Source organism: Podarcis tiliguerta, assembly GCF_965153285.1.
Source record: "Podarcis tiliguerta genome assembly, chromosome: 9".
NCBI lineage: Eukaryota > Metazoa > Chordata > Lepidosauria > Squamata > Lacertidae > Podarcis > Podarcis tiliguerta.
This window is the reverse complement of record NC_139542.1, coordinates 42,993,280-43,010,592: the sequence shown is the minus strand read 5'-3', so window position 1 is coordinate 43,010,592 and position 17,313 is coordinate 42,993,280. Positions and strand designations below refer to the sequence as shown.

The window sequence follows — 17,313 nt, the reverse complement described above, 5'->3', positions numbered from 1 at the left end:
AGTCCAGTGAGGCTTACTCTCAAGTAAGGATGCACCTAATAACCCGCTCAGAAGTAAAAAGCAACTGATAACCATGAATAGGATTACATTCACACTCATGTAAATAAGCATAACCAAATAAACATGCACTTCTTTCTGAAGCAATCCCAGTCAAATGGGTCACACAGGCATTATGATACCACCACCCTGTGGCCAATCAGATTTGACTACATAATGATGTCACAAAGCCAAATCAAGCAAAGACAATGCTTTGCATCCTAGGTAATAGGATGACATTATGGTTTGAACATTATGTACAAATAGCATTTAAGATTCTAACAACACCATCCTATACATGCCTATTCAGAAATAGGTTCTGCTGAGTTCAGTGGGGCTGACTCTCAGGAGAATGTGTATGGGATTGTGGCCTAAAATCATTATTTGCTCTTAATGTAGGAAGAACAAGAGTAAAGAAATAAGTTCATGGGAGCAGTTGTTAAATGATTAAATTATCCTTCTCTGTAATTTTAAAAAACAAATTGGGTTTTTTTATGAAACAAATTAAGTTGCTTATTAAATTATTAATTGAGGAAGCTTTGTGTCTGTACATTGTTGGTGACTCGGCAAATGGCTTTCCAGTATTATAAGGTTACCAGATATGAGATTTAAATAGGCTAGATTACTCATTTAAATTGAAAGATGCTTTTATATATATATAAAATAATATAAAGGATTTTAAAATATACTTTAGAGAAACAGTGGGGAAGGTTGGTGCATGTATGTGTATGTTTTACTGTGCTGTGGATTAAGGAACCTCAGCAGCCGCATCCTCCCAGCCTATCTATTCACAGAAAATTCAGAACACTCATGCTGCACTCTAGAAGTAACTGTGTACATTCTACAAGTAACAGTGTGTACATTCTACTCACTAGATATGGAGTGCTATTTTTCTAGAGAAAGAGGTGCACACCATGAACACCTCCCTTGTTCTCTTAGAATGGCAATGGCGCCCAGCTGAGAGGTGCCGGAACTGAGTTCTGGTGAGTTCCAGCTGGAAAAAAAGCCCTGTATATATGTAAGATGGCCCTCAAAAACTAAGGAACTGCCCACATCTCATGTGGTTCAACCTCCAGAGAGAGAGAGAGAGAGAGAAAGAGAGAGATTTCTGCTCAGGCAGCGGCATTGTTAGTGAGTGCTGAGCTAATGAACCAGCTAAATCCAGGATCTGATACAAGTGTAGATAAGCTCCCTGTTCTCCTAAAGAGCAGGGGCATCTTGGCAAAGCCCCGCTCTCCACGCTCATGCCGAAGCCAAGGTTCCAAAGGAGAGCCTATGTTTTGAAACCCTCAGGGCTGGGTTTTGACCCCTTCTCTTCCCAATCCACCCCACTGTCTGGGACCCTTATAAGGAAATGCTGCAGGGGAGAGGCATTGCTGCAAGGGGAGAGACTGCCTTTGGAAAGAACCAGAGGAGGGGGCAAGAGCTTGTCCACCTGCTCTGTCCACCCACTTCCCCTGCCTAGGACACGTATGAGGAGGCTCTGCCTGGAAAATGGCTGCCTGACCTGACGAGCTGAGGGGTGGGGAGGCATTATTTTCCCTCTGCTTTTGGTATTTTGAGGAGAGCTGCTTTCCGACAGCAGAAAGGATGTGTTTGAGGTTGAAGATTTTTTTCATAAAGCTGTTCTTGAGATTACTGAGCAACTGCTGTCTGAAGCTTGCGTAAGTTGTGTCCTCTTGTGAGAGTTTGGTATTCACCCACACAATACGCTGAAAGCAAAATTCACCACACATTTAAAGCACTTGGCGTCCCCCAAAGAATCCTGAGAGCCATAATTTGGTAAGGGAGCTTGGAATTAAAGCTCTGTGAGGGGATATTACAGAGTTATTGGGCGAGGGTGAAGCTATGTGCTTTAAATGTGTGGTGAATGTCCTTTCAATATGTGGTGTGGATGTGACGTCCGCAACGGTGAGTATCTCTTTCTTTGATAGATCTTCCCTTTCCCCTGACAGGAGAAGAATTAGCGAGACACCAGAATCAGCTACTGGAGCAGAAGGGGAAACACCAGAAATCACTGCAGAGGGAGGAGCAGGAACAGGAGCAGAAGAAGGAAAAGTTGAGTGGATGAGAGTCCGGAAGGCTCAAGCCATGGCCAAGGGGAAGGCCCTTCTCTCTACCCTTCCCATAGAAAATGTTGCAAGTCTGGGCCAGGAAGGAATAGCAAAGCTGGCGAAAGCAAAGCTCAAAGAAGATCCAAGAGAAGGGCCTGCCAGCCTCAATATGATGAAAGTCCTTAAGTAGTCCCTCTCTTTCCAGTGGACTGTTTTCTGTTGTGGGGTCCTCTTTTCCACCTTCTTTTCCTTCAACCCTTTGTTTTTGTTTTGGACAACTTTGGACCACATGAAGCTGGGTCATCCCTGCAGGATGGGCAAAGGTCTGTGCTGCCTGGGATCAGACCCACAGTTCAACTTCAACCTGCCTCCTCCTTCCCATTAAGCAAGCAGGACTCTAACCACTGGGTTCCTCTCTACACCAGAGGACCAAGACCCTGGCTGCCTTGCCTCACATCAAACAGTTGTCTTAAAAAATACAACGGCAGCAAGTTTTCTCTAGCTTGTTTTTGTAATTGTCTCCTAGAAATAGTACTTAGCTCAGGCCTCATACTGCTTACTCATAGAATGGTTGGAAGTTGGAAGGGACCCAAGGTTCATCTATTCCAACCCCCTGCAATGCAGGAATCTCAGCTAAAGCATCCATGACAGATGGCCATCCAACATCTACTCCTCTCTTGACTGATCATATCTAGTACTTCCCTTCCTAGCTTTGTGTACCAACACTAGTAGATTATAAGAGCAGAGCAGTGAGGTGGCAAAGCTTTCAGATGATTCCAAATTATTCAAGGCAATGAAAATCAACTGCAAATAACTTTGAAAGGTTCCCTCCCAACTGGGTGATAAGGCAACAAAATAGAAGATGTGGTAGGGAATGGAAACCAAAAAGGAAAGAGGAGGAATCAATTTTAAAGTGATTTAGAGACAGAATTTGATGCTTCTGACCCGATCAAGCTTCGCTCGCATCAGAAAGTCTCTTGTGTTGAACTTTCACTTACAGTATGTCTGTCCAAGCTAGTTGTGCATTGCTGGTTTTGCTGGTCTGACTACTTAAGATACAAAAATGGGTAGAATAATAATAATAATAGTTATTATTTACCTACCCTTCATACCAAGGTCCCAGGGCGGGTTACAACATTATATAGACAATGCATAGAAAAGAGTCAAGCCCCATACTGTACTATATTTGTGCAACATAATTCTATCAGCATCGATACATAAGTATTTTTATACAATCATATCCATTGTTGTAGTATGTATTTGTTTATGGGTTGGTTACCATAAGAAATATGGAGTGTACATGTGTATAATATTATGTTGTAGTATTATAATGCCCATAATATGCAAGAATTAATAATCCTCTTAGCAAAACTTGTTAGGAAAAACTTTCTCATGATCATGGAACAAGATGGGAACAAGAAAATATACATGGATAGACACAATACAGAGATTTTCACAAAATTTCATCCCTACTTCAGTGTAAAGTGATGCACATCAAGGGAAACAAACTACTAAGCTAGCGGTGACTTACTAGGAAAGAGATATTGAGGTCAGGGCGGTGAAATCAATGAAATGCAGACTCAATGTGCAGCAGCAGCAGCTGTGGAAAAGCTAAGGATCGCTAGGAAAGGGATCACAAATGAAATTGCCATTATTGAAATGCCTGTATACAAATCTATGGTGAGAAAGCACATTTAAAATATTATGCACATTTCTGGCTGCTGCATTTCAACAATATTGTGGAGCTGGAATGGGTGCACAAACCACGAACATGCTCAAGGTCTGGAGGTTGTGCTATGTCGTATGTTCCATAAAAACTTTCCCAGCATATTCATCAGAGCTGGGTGTGTGATTGTGAGAAGTGGTGAGAAACACCCCCACAATCTTCAGTGGGGTGAAGAAATTCATAAGAACCTTGGGGGCAAGACTTGTTTCAGGCAAAGAAATTATTCTGCCACCCGCTGCTTTCTTTCTTTTTTTGAAAAAGGGATCATGTTCTTATTAAAAAGAGACAAGACTTTTCCCAGAGTGAGCCTGGGCAAATCTCATATGAAGCTCCACTTCCCCATCATTACTTAGTCTTCCATCGTTATAAAAGCATTCTTTCATTTCTTTACAAAAATTACCCTGATTTTACACACATTCACCCATTTGCTGTAGGCCTCCCCCCCATGTATTAGTTGTTTCTATGATGCACAGGCCCACTCACATAGGATTATGACATCACTGGGTAAAAAAACCCACATTTTCATAAGGAATAGTTTCAACTGGCTGGATGTTTTCAGCTGGGTGGTTGCTGAATATTATTTTCTATGAACAGAAGTGCCTATTCCAGTACTTTCTTCCTGAATTTGTGCCTAGCCTTGGAATAAAATAATTTTGCTGAGAAATACTTCTGCAAGTTATTGTAGACACTCCTGTTTAAATCTGCTATAGGGAAAGTTATTAGCTAGAATGTTATTTTATGCTTCTGTGGTTGAATATATTGTGTGTTTCATGAGTGTGTGTGTGAGAAGGGGGGGAGCATAAAGAGTTGAATCTGTGTTATACGTTTTGTTGGTCCAATCAATTCCTACTAACTTTGTTGGTTCCTGCTCTATCCTGGTTCTTATGCCCTATCTGAATAGACTCAGATTGTACTGTCCTGATTCATGGTAGATTACGTGCCAACATGATGATCGGGTTGGGGAGGAAAATGGGGCTGGGGGACTCTAAATTCAAAGCTCAATTCAAGCTCCGCTTTGTGTAATTCTACACATATTGTTGGCTCGCAGTTCCACACATAGAGCTGCCTATGAAAGCCCCATGGCAGACATTTGGGCAGGCACAACTCCAACCCACTGAAATAAAATATATCACCCTTTACGCTGTGATGCATCTCAGTAATCTTGTGTGCTTTATTTATTGTAGAAGCAAGCAGGGATGTTCATTTCTGTGAGATTATAAAGAGCAATGTGATGGATTTCTATTCCTGTTTTATTCTGAGAGACTTACGTACATGTGTTTGTACTTCTCTGCAGAACTGTAACTGAGGATAGGTATCCTTGAAAGTGATTGTAATATATATGGTATTAGTTTTTCATTTCTCATGGGGAAAATCTTCTTTGCTGAAACGCAAAATTTGGTTTTGATCCAGAAAAGCTGCTCTTCCTATTAGTAAATCCAAATACACTGTTAACCTCGCAGTGGCAGGTGGATTGAAATGTTTGCTGCTGTTTCAGACTGCTACTTAAGAAAAAAGTAATGCAGTTTAGATCAAACATATATTTATGTAAGTGTTGTTAACATTATGCTACTTTCAGAACTCTATTTTTTCTGAATATAGATTCTGGTATTTAATTACGAATTTATGTCAGTACTCTACCCTTCTGAATCTGTTTAGGATACTTTTTATGTCAGGGGGAAAAGATAACTGACAATTCCCATATTGCCTCAATAACAAACTTTTTTGAGCCTATTTAGTGCCATTGTTTCCCCAACACCTGCCGTTTAGGCACATCCCTGAGGGCAAACGGACAACTGCGAATGAGGTCAATCCTTATTGGATTAGTCATAAGGGTGTTCCGAACTATTTGAGGCTTTTGGACCGATCTAGGAGACACCACTATGCCAACCAATCATATCTGACTGTGAGATAGCTTCACCAACAGCAAATGAAATAGTTTAAAAGAGCTTGAAACACCTGTATACCTTTAAAGGAACAGGTCTGTTTCTACAGCCATAATAAAAATTATCCAAAAAAGTGGGGACGGCATTTTCCACTTTCATTTTTAAAGCTGCATTTTCATGGTTAGTCATCCTGGTCTCTCGTGAGAGGAAGGGTGAGGCATAAGGAGATGAAGACGATGATGACAAAGAAACGATCACAACAAAAACTAAAACAGCAACAACAGTTTGTTAACTCTGAATAAAATGTTCCCTGAAAATGGTGTGTAGTTCAGACTTATTCCTAATTTTTACCCTAGAGGGGGAAATATAAGTGTGAAATGATTACACTATTAAGTAATATTGCAGGAGAGAGAAGCTTGAAAAGAAACTATATTGATCACATAGTTTGACCCTTTCTGTTTTGTTAAAGGAAAGGTCAAATAATTAGCATTTCACTTTTCCCATGGCCTGAAGGTGGCCAATATAGTTGCGTTTTCTGTAACATCACTTTGCACTGAAACTTTTGATAGGTAATATTATGGTAGTTTTTCCCCAAAAGCAATGGCTAAAGCCAGAGATCAAGATCAAGAATTCAAAATAAACACACAGCTTTTTTTTGTTTTGTTACATTCTAGGATATGTTAGCTATATATTCCTCCTGAATCTGTAGGCCATTTATTTATATGAAATGATATTCTATCTGAATATTTGAATAATGTTTCTGCTCTCTGTCAAGTGTAAAGGATGATTAAAATTACACTGCTTGGCATCTATAACCATAACACATGTAAATATAGCTGACATGTGCAGGAGTCAGATAAATGCGGGGAAGCTCAAGTTTCCAAGCAGGTTGTCTGACCTTGGATAAAGAAAGCACAACAAGAGCAGTGGCTCTTTGAGTGGAAGGCTTTCTCTCTTCAAGCACACACACACACACACCCTCAATCCCCAATGATTTCCAGATCTGCTCCAGAAGTGATTGGAATGGTAAAAAAATAGAATAGGTTCCGTCTAGCCCCCCACACTGTTCACATAGCTATCACAAGCAGAAGCTGACTGCAATAGCATTCCCTCTTCCTATGGTTCCCAGCAACTGCTATTCAGAGGCAAGTTGCCTCTGACAGTAGAGGCAGAACATAGCCATTGTGGCTCGGTTACACGTAAATAGGGTTAGGCCTGCAGCCTCTTAGTGGAACCCAGTTCATACTGAAACCAATGGGACTTAAGGCATGAATAGCTCGTCCCACTCATTTCAATGGGAACCAAGTTCAACAGACTGACAGTGTGATCTCATTCAAATTTTGTTTAGTTTAACAGCACTGTTCCCAGCTAAGTAAAGTACAGGACTGGGGTCTTAATCTGGACTCAGCTTCAATGAATAGAGATAGCATGGATCACATACTTGAATAAGCAGTTTTCACTGCAGTGTTCTTATTAAGAGAATGTCAAGCTTTGTGAATCAGTGTCAGTGTGAGAACAATGTGCTCATGCTCATACGCCCATGCATATATGACATGGGTAGGCAAACTAAGGCCCGGGGGCCGGATCTGGCCCAATCGCCTTCTAAATCTGGCCCATGGACGGTCCAGGAATCAGTGTGTTTTTACATGAGTAGAATGTGTCATTTTATTTAAAATGCATCTCTGGGTTATTTGTGGGGCATAGGAATTCGTTCATTATTTTTCCCCCCAAAATATAGTTGAGGCCCCCACAAGGTCTGAGGGACAGTGGACTGGCCCCCTGCTGAAAAAGTTTGCTGACCCCTGATATATGCTGTGTCCCTTCAATGAAGCCTGTTTGAATCCCATTTACTGCTGCCTGTTTAAATCCCATTTATTGGTATCTGCCTCTTCCTTCCCACCATGACAACAAAAATGCAAAAGCAAAAATCATTCCGGCTGAGCAGTGTGCTTCCTCTGCCTTGTAAAGCAATACAGCAAGCACTCTCTGGACTGACTGGTTTATTTAGAAGTGAGAATTTGAACAACAGATGCTTCGAGATTTGGGTCTTTTCATTCTTTTTGAAGGGACTGCCACCAATGTGTGAAATAAAGGTGTACCTGAGGAACTCTCTTCCATTTTCCATGACCTTTGACTGCTGGGGCAGGCGGGTGGCGCAATTTCCTCTGTAATTAAGAACATCCAGGCCTTTCCATGACATGTCTCTACCAATGGGAGCTATATCAGATTCCCATGTCCCCTAGCTAATTAGTCATTTCCACACATGTGTGGCTTGTCACCTTGCCAACATGCATGAGACAGCATCTCCTATGGACTCTTTGGGATTGGCACTTCTAAAAAAATAATCCCTCCAACATATATTACACTTTTCGTGTATATGATTATATTTGCAGAAGTAATCCATAAACATTATAGAATGGACATCTCAACAGGATCACGTTCTATAATATAAATAAATCTATTCCACAAGTATCATTAACAGCCAAGTGCTATGATTTGCAAATCATGAGAATGAAGGTGTTGTGAAATAATGACCGATCACATGCTTAATAAACTATTTACAGTATACATTATCTGCTCCCCTTTTTTATTAATTATGTTTAACTATATTTTGACTGACCTGTACAATAAAAAAACAACAACATATGGGGCAGGAGAATCCTGCGACTCCTGGTGCAAGGTGATGGAAAACTGTTAAGCAGAATCCACAGTAGACACAGCTTTTAATGCGTACTTACACAAATATATATGCCATTTGTTTAACTTCTCCATAACACAGATAATTTTGGGGATTCTGGTTTGAATTAGCCCTAATCTATAACTGGCCTATTTACTGTAAACTGCTTGAGATAGCATCCGTTTTGAGTGAAGGGAGGCTGTAGTAGTACGGTACTACATATGCTACCCTAATTTTACCATAAGGAACATAATTATATATTTTTGTATCTCATTTTCTTTTGCTTTCAAGTCCCTTCATTCTGGCTGTATGTTTTACTGGGTTGTGCTTTTTCATTTTCATTTTCCCTGCATTCCCCCTCCCCCCAGTAAAGAAAGAAAACATAATTCTGATAATTTCTTCTACTCTGCTTGCTGCCTTTAGATAATGTCCCAAAGCTCAGCCTTTTTATCTTGTTTACTTGATCATTTTTATTTTTTCTTCCTCTCAAGTGCTTGTAAAAACACATTAAATCAGAAAATTCTCCCCTATGGTAAAATCTTATTTGGATTTTCTGTTTAAATAAGGAGTTTATGTTAGGTCACATTAATAATGTTTCCAACATGTTTCCTTTCTGTCTAAAGAAGGGTCTAGGAAGATGTTGTTTTCATGACAAAAAGGAATGAAATATGAGGACAATAGTCAGAAATTAAGAGGAAGTCCTCTGATCCAAACCTTTGCTCATAGGAAGATGATGTCTCTTCCTCTTTCTTTGAAATTGACTAGTTTTGGGGAATTTGTATGGAAGACAATGGGATTTTAAACATTTGTAAAAAGTTATAAAGTCAATGTCTGCTTCTATTCCGCTGAGTAAGATCTCATACCCCATAAGATCTGAGATAGTGGCTATAACTTAAAGAATTAAAGGAAAATCTGAATTTCAGATGTAAAACCAGAAAATAGTCAATTTGAGAAGAGAAAGAAATGCAATGCATTTTGACCTCCATGGATTGTCTATCACACTAGATGTTTTTATATCAAATGCACTTGGGCTAGATCTACTGATGGACCAAAGATCTACTCATGGAAGGATGGGCAGGCGGAGACGGGAGTTTCCAATGCCATTTCTCTCTGCAGCCCTCTGCTCTAGCTCAGGGATTCTGTGGAATAGCATGGGAGGGGAAGGAGGAGGTCTCAGGAAGGAGAATCAGCAAAAACTGCATTCCCACTTATGTGGGAATCCACTTACAAAAGGTCTGCAGTGGATCCAACCTATTGTTCGTTGAACTTGTAGCTTAAACTTATAAGACTCTGGGTCTTGTAAGATGAACATCTAATTTAAGTATTAACACAGAAATCCTACATATTAATCAGGAGTCCTGTTAAATTCAATAGGGCTTATTCCTGGTGCGTGGGTATATTCCACTGCAGTGCAAGTGAAGTATGCTCATAACTATTTCTAGCACTCATTTGTAACAATGTTGTGAATGTTTTTAATTACAAGGTTTCTTCATCAGCAAAGAAAGCAGAATGCAATTCTGCGCATGTGCAGTTGGCATACAGCCAATCGGCACCCAAAGCCAGCTGCTTTGTAGGCATATGTGCAAAAGTTTAAACCCCTTAACCTCACCGATAATCTCACTGATTGTTGTGAAATGAAATATGAACTACAATGCCAGTAAGTGCGCTTGCAGAATTTCTTTAATATTCTTCTCAGTGGAATGTTCACTGATTGCTGTTATTGACATGTCCAGACCACCCAACTAAAGCCTTTTCTTTGGCAAATGTCTACTCTATTTGAGTCACTTCTGTCTATTTCATACAAATGCTCGATGTGGTTTTCGTTCCTGGATATGGTTGTTTTGGGAAGAGAGGCAAGACGGCAAGATGAAAAGGTGCACACACATGATATGTTCTAAGAAAGCTCATACTGACAAAGTCAATACTGTAAGAAAGGGAGTTCACCCATCACTACTTATTTCCTCATTCACCTTGTCCAGTATGGCTTCATCCAGTACATGAAGTACTGATAAATCAGTGTTTGAGTGTCTCAAAGCTTGGAATTCAAAGCTTTTTCATTCTTTTTCCACATAAGTCAGTCCAACTAAACTACCAATGGTTGGTTGACTTGGCAGAAAAAGGGTGAGGACCAAAGGTTAACTCCCTTGAAATGTATATTATTTTCTGCATTATTTTTAAAAAGCCAAAATTACAACAGAGGGGGGAGAGAAAGAGTGAATTTCAGTGCCTCGGCACTCCATTCCTCACAGAAAACGAATATTCCAGAAGGAAGCTGGGCTGGCCAAGTCACACTCAGCCTGGAAGCTCTTTCCCTTCATTCTTCATCGAAAAGTAGCCAGTTACTCAGTTGTAACTTGTAGGTTTCGGAGTAAATGAGAATACTGGGTTGAAAGCCAAGGAGTTTGCCTCAACATGAAGAGGCAGCTTGCCCACCCAACGAACTTTCAATAAACACAGATGGACTGTTTAGAGGCCTATGAAACATGTCCTAGATGACTAAGCCCATCTTTCAACACAGTTGAGTGTCTCCTAGAAATCCTTTTGAGAGGAAACATGGGAACATAGGAAACTGCATTAAACTGAGTCAGGCCCACTGGTGAATCTAGTTCAGTATTGTCCACATGGACTGGCACCGAATCTTCAGGATTCAGGAAGGGGATATTCCCAGTCCTACCTGGATATAGTAGGAATCGAACCTCCTGGGACCTTCTGCATGCAAAGCCAATACCCTACCACTGAACTATGGTTCTTCTTTAAAATATAAAGGTGGTGCAGGGCACCCTCTCTTCCCTAGGACCTTCTAGCATGCAAATTGATGCTCTGCCACTGAGCTAGAGCCCATCCACAAGTGGGTCAATGCAGTGTCCTTCATGGGCATAGCCACGAGGGGGGCAGAGAGGGGCAGCTGCCCCCCTAAATCAATAAAAATACATACCTAACTGAGGTTCTGTCCCCCCAACAAAAGGCCTGCCCCCCATAACAAAAATCCTTGCTACGCCCATGGTGTCCTTGTTAGTGTCTGAAGGAACGTGGGAGTTTTGTTCCAGAGGAGGAAAGAAAGGCAAGACTCTTTTCAATAAACAATAAAAGAGGGAATTTGTTATTTCACTTTGTAATGTCAGAAGCACTCCCCAGCCTAAAAAAGCAATGTACACAAGGAAAGTGCAACATGACAGCGCTGCCCTCTGTTCATTTATTATTGCCTTTTAAAAATATGCTTTCTCACTCTTTCTCCTTTCATAATTTCATACTGTACAAAAGTAATCTGTCCTTAACAACGTGGTTGCCAGGAGATGTGAGGTGCCCTTATACGGCTATAGTCTCCCATGCTGGCCTCCAAGCAGAAGCAACTGGCATTCGATTCGTTGAGAGTTATCACACTTAGAACATAAACTTTGAGCTTCATCTCCAATTTTATAACGCCAATGTCGACTCAGTTTTGGAAATCCGCTCCTCCTTGCGAAGTCTGACAGCCGAAATGAAGTATTTCCGTTGCTTTTTGTGTTGTTTCCTTCTTTTTCTTTTGCTGTAGCTGTGCTGCAGATGTTGGTAGACTCCAGCTCCCAGCATTCCTAGCTGCTGGCCATGCTGACTGGGGCTGATGGGAGTTGGAGCCAAACAGCCTCTGCAGGGCATCACATTATCTATCCCTGTGCTACACAATTCCAAAGCCAGATTTCCCTTTTAACGCTTCAGACCTTGCCAAAATTTTGCAAAACACTTTACTCATAATATATTTAGGTGGCATTTTGCAAATGCAGGGTTCTTTCAAATAAACACACACACACCAGCGACAACCACATAGGGAAAGGTAGATTTTAGATCCACTAATGCAGTGACGCGGGTGGCGCTGTGGGTAAAAGCCTCAGTGCCTAGGGCTTGCCGATCGAAAGGTCGGTGGTTCGAATCCCTGCAGCGGGGTGCGCTCCCGTTGTTCGATCCCAGCGCCTGCCAACCTAACAGTTCGAAAGCACTCCGGGGTGCAAGTAGATAAATAGGGACCGCTTACTAGCGGGAAGGTAAACGGCGTTTCCGTGTGCGGCTCTGGCTCACCAGAGCAGCGATGTCAAGGTGGCCACGTGACCCGGAAGTGTCTCCGGACAGCGCTGGCCCCCGGCCTCTTGAGTGAGATGGGCGCACAACCCTAGAGTCTGTCAAGACTGGCCCGTACGGGCAGGGGTACCTTTACCTTTACCTTTAATGCAGTGACCAGATTCATTACTTCAATTGGGGAGGATCCTAGCTACTGCCCACTGCTTTTTAGTACCCCCAATGTAGGATGATGGCTAAGCCCCATTAAGTTTATATTTGAAAGGGAAGCTCAGCCTTCCATGATTCCAACATTTTAGGACAGAGGAGTCCTGAGTGTTTGGCAGTCAAAAAGAGCAGTGCCAGAACTGTGATCAAGATACAGAAAACATTTTGGTGCGAATCCAGCTTTCAAACCATGACAAGGATGCAATAAAGTATTGACCTCCTCTGTACTGTCTCTCATTCCTTCATAATTTGATCGTACCATCACATCTGAAGACTGATAGCTCTGCCAGGCGTTTTGATACTGGTGCCATTGCCAGCTGGAAAGGCCACTGAAGCCTGTTTGAAATTAACTGACCCAAATCCTGTTTTTCCTGGATGATTATATGAAAGGCATTGTACTTTTTATTACGTATTAACTAGAAAGCATGTTATCCCTGGCAGCATTTTGAAAGGTGGGAAAAAAGCAACAGAAAAAGTTAGAGCTCTTCAAAAGAATAATATGTAGTGATTTCACATCATTACTGGACGCCCTCCCTCTCAATGAGAGAAAAAAACCTATTTGTTGGATCCCAAAGTGCTCTTCACTCATGTAATGTCTCTTAAATTGCTTCTTCGCACATTACTCTGAACACAGAGCGTCTTTGCACATGTGAAGGTGTTTGAAAGAGTTTACACTAGGCAGAGGGCCTTCTCAGTAGTGGCCCTGTAGAACGCCCTCCCATTAGATATCAAGGAGATAAAGAACTGTGCAACTTTTAGAAGGCATCTGAAGGCAGAGGTGTATTGGGAAGTTTTTAAAGTTTGACATTTTACTATGTTTTTATGTGTAAGCTGTAAGCTGCCCAGAGTGGCTGGGTGGGGTATAATTATTATTATTATTATTATTATTATTATTATTATTATTATTACACTTGTTAATTTGTATAGCTCATCTACTGTGTTGCACATTCTTTGAATGTAGGATTGAGTGAATATGTTGGAGTCAATTTTGCCTTCTCACAGTTTCTCATTTTTCCAATCTGAGGTTCTCCACATTAATTTGCAATCCATTTTTTAAAGCTTTGTTCATCAGCATTTTAGTGCAAATCTCCTTACACATTCTCGTATGGAATTTATCCTGATATATACATTTTTGAAAAGCATTTCCCCATAATACAATGGGGGTTTGTGTGTTATTTTCACTAATATATGAATCTACAGCCACACTGTATGATTTTTTTTGGTAAATAATACTTGGCTGGAGAAGTGCATTGCAAACTTCAGAGCAGCACAATTCAGTTTGTGTGTTGTTTTGTAAAATGCAAATTAGTAAGTTCACCTTTAAATGCGAATTGAATTTCTCCCCTAACCCAGTTGAATGTAATGTGTGAACATGCCTAAGAATAGGAAGCTGTATCAGATGTCGGATCCATTTCATTGAGCATCCTATTAGTCTCAGTGGCAAAGCACCATTTATCTGTGCCAGGTAAAAATTGTAACACAGGTCCCTTTCCATACCCCTTATAGGCCCTGTCTGTTATGAAAAATTTGAAGATTCGTGCTGTCGTTTAGCTTCTTTGGTTCCCATTGTTTAAAGTCTTTATATTTTGGCTCCCTGATTTGTGTACATATATCCTGACATGGCTCTTTATACAGTCATACCTCGGGTTACGAACGCTACGGGTTGCGCGTTTTCAGATTGCAGACTGCGCCGAACCCGGAAGTACTGGAACAGGTTACTTCCAGGTTTCGGCATTTGCGCATGCACAGAAACACAAAATGACATAATGTGCATGCGCAGAAGCACCGAATCGCATCATGCGTGTGTGCAGACGCAGCGCTTCAGGCTGCGTCCTGCACGGATCACGTTCTCAACCCGAGGAATGACTGTATAGTAATTATACAAGTCACGAATGCTTTTCAGTGCTTTCCCTGGAATTTCTAGTGTGAGTCTTTTATGCACTCTTAGACCATGACTGATGTTTGTAGGGGTCTCTTCAGCTAAAGAGATGGGTATAAATACTTTAAACTAATGTTGGCCTCTTCTGCTTATGCTAAGAAAATACCACCAGTAGAAATATGGGACTTACATTTCTCAAGCGAGTAGGTCATAGGTGGTGGCGCAATTCTGTCTGTTGAACCACAAGTCGGACATCAGGGGTGTGGCCTTTCCGATGTTTTTGAACTGCAGTTTCCATCATCTCTGACCACTGGCTGCTGGCTGGGCCTGATGGAAGTCAAAGAACACCCAGAAAGCCACTTAGTTTCCTCATGCTTAGTCTGGAAGTCCCTATACAATCGTGCGCTCTCTTCCTTTCTCTCTCTCCCCCTCCCCGCTCTCTTTGTGAGGCCTCTACTGTAGAAAAGGACCCAGGTTGAGCATGCTACAGAGAATATTGCTTGTTCTATTCTAATACCTCTTCCGATTGGCTCAGCAAGCCTTAAAAGAACTGGACACCCTATACAGGGTGGAAAGTCTGTATGGATATCTTCAAGCAAGCAGCTGATTCCTAGCATAGTGTATTTTCAACTGCTAAGATACAAAAAGATGGAATGAATGGTTGTTTTTGCTGAGCACCCACTATGTCTATGATTCCATAGATATATAGATATATACACAGCCACATTTCAATTCATTCCAAAAGAAGCATTCTCAAATGGACGTTGACTGATTAAACAAGAAGTGCATTGCACAATATGGTAATTTGCAAAATGCATTTTCCCTCCCTCCCCGCCCACCTGCCGTGTGTCAGGTGTCATTCACCAGCCCTGCACATGCTTTTCTGACACATTCTTGTTGGAGTCAGCACTGTGCTTTTGAGACTTTGGCCTGAATAGCTGGATGACCGGCTGAAGCTGCTCACCAGCTCCGATCACATGTTATCAGTGAAACTTTTTCTGCTGCGTTTGTTTCCTTTCATTGTGTCCTCAGGCTGACCATTTCCTGCCAATGTCCTTTAAGCAACGAACATACAGTGAAGATCAGGGTCAGTCCTCTCGCTGCTTAATCTTCACTCATGGATTGCAAAGATAATGGTTTTAGTAATAATAATAATATTATTAACAATAATAATAGGAAAAATAAGAATGACAACTTTCTCTTTCTGTGTGCTGCTTTCTAAAATGACTGGAAGAACTTCTATTAAGAACAACTGCTGAAATACTTTTTAACAATATCTGTCTTGGTTTTAATGTGCAGAATAGAATATGCAGAATATGACTGCCTAGTATAGGGCACTGACATGGAAGCCAAGTACATTCAAATGTTGACTAATATCTGAAGGCATGCCAACAGAATTTAATTTTTAATTTAAACAAATCTCTTTTGAAAGCCTTGCCAAACTGTGTATGGAGCATTCCAATCTAGTGTTCTCCACACACTATGTCACATTCCTCCTGTACCATCATCATCATCAAAATATCTAGTTTATATAGCCTCACAGCAATCATTTATTAAATCAAAATAGGTCTCTGTCAAAGTGAATATTTTATTGATTGAACTAAAAAGTCATAATTTCTAGTCTTACTGTCTCATGATCATCTGTTCACCGCTTAGCTGGCCAGATAAGACATGTGGAATGACTGTAGCCATTTATTACTTGAAGTTACTGGAATTTGGGCCTACTTTATTTAACAGAAAGATGGATAATGGTCCTACTACAACCATATGCCTGAGCAGCTGTGATGTCTAGCAGTGCAAGGCAGGTTATTGGAAACATAAATCCATTGTTTGGGTGGAGGAAAATAACTTCAATCCAATCTTCTCTCCCCACATTCTACCCTCCTACCTCTGAATATATGGTTTGTGTTATTGCCAGTAATCTGCCTGTTGTGCACACCCAGCCTGTGGTTGCTGGAGAAGCCTTTCTGGAATCAGGAATTCTGCACACAGTGAATCCTTATAGCTATCCATATGGCCTCAGTTGGATCACAGTGAATATGCGCATTTGAGTACATAGCTGCCCAATACTGTAGCTTTCCTACTGATGATTCAAGTATCTTAATTTGCTAGCTATCAACTCTGCTTATAAACAGGGTAATAGCATCATAATCTTGTTCAAGAGAGAATGTGCTACACAAATTCTTCCTGAGCAAGAAGTACTTGTTCTGTACTGTACCGGGAAAGAGCAGGGTGAACACTGATGCAGATCGGCGCATGCAGTTTCACAGATAGATCCCCAGGCTTCATATGGCATTTGATGTCAATTGCTGAGGTTGCACAGGACACTTGGCATCTAATGAAATCCTACAAAAGAAATGGGGAAAGTGATCAGCTACCCATTTGCAAAAGAGCAATAAATCTTCTCCATGCATTTTTATTTTCGTTTTGTGCAACCTTTTTCTAGGCTGATTTTCTTATCAGAGTTTGTACATCATGGATATCTCTGTAATGTTTTTGTACATAATCTGTATAGGCAATATATGTTTTACTATTTAGGCTTTAGTTCTCTGAGCTGCCTGCCTGACTTCCTGAATCTGAGGCAGCGCTCTCTCCTTTTTAAAAGTCGTGTGTTGCAGCTGTGTCTTGCAGTTGTTTAATTGCCCATAGCTTCTTTTTATGAAGGTGCTAACCAGCCCGAACCACCATAACCTAATAACTGCAATTTAACAACACTCTTTCCTCGTAGTTCTGTTCATTTTTATTTTTTTTAACTTGGCAGGCAAGGCTGTGGAAACGAATCAGTACACAATGGCTTCAAA

General features: G+C 41.0%; 1 protein-coding gene and 1 long non-coding RNA gene across 28 annotated transcripts in view; one reads left to right on the top strand and one right to left on the bottom strand.

Annotated features, from left to right (window-relative positions):
- The window catches only part of LOC310685387 (uncharacterized protein), a 113,445-nt gene that overhangs the window by 13,342 nt on the left and 82,790 nt on the right, over positions 1–17,313 (bottom strand). For 11 of the 27 annotated variants that reach the window (XR_014515158.1, XR_014515159.1, XR_014515161.1 and 8 more), the window contains 2 exons: positions 16,731–16,858; positions 14,703–14,839 (listed from right to left, as the gene is read on the bottom strand). Coding sequence is in view for 5 of the 27 variants with exons in the window: in XM_083457666.1 (XP_083313792.1) it covers positions 16,798–16,858 (61 nt within the window). In the remaining 22 variants the exon portion in view is untranslated. Of the gene's footprint in view, positions 1–3,621; positions 3,712–14,702; positions 14,840–15,476; positions 15,568–16,730; positions 16,859–17,313 lie in introns of all 27 variants that reach the window. The other 16 variants (XR_014515160.1, XR_014515162.1, XR_014515163.1 and 13 more) reach the window with 3 other exon arrangements.
- Positions 1,041–2,591, top strand: LOC310685402. The gene is made up of 2 exons (XR_014515195.1): positions 1,041–1,700; positions 1,992–2,591. It is a non-coding gene; the product is annotated as an uncharacterized lncRNA (long non-coding RNA).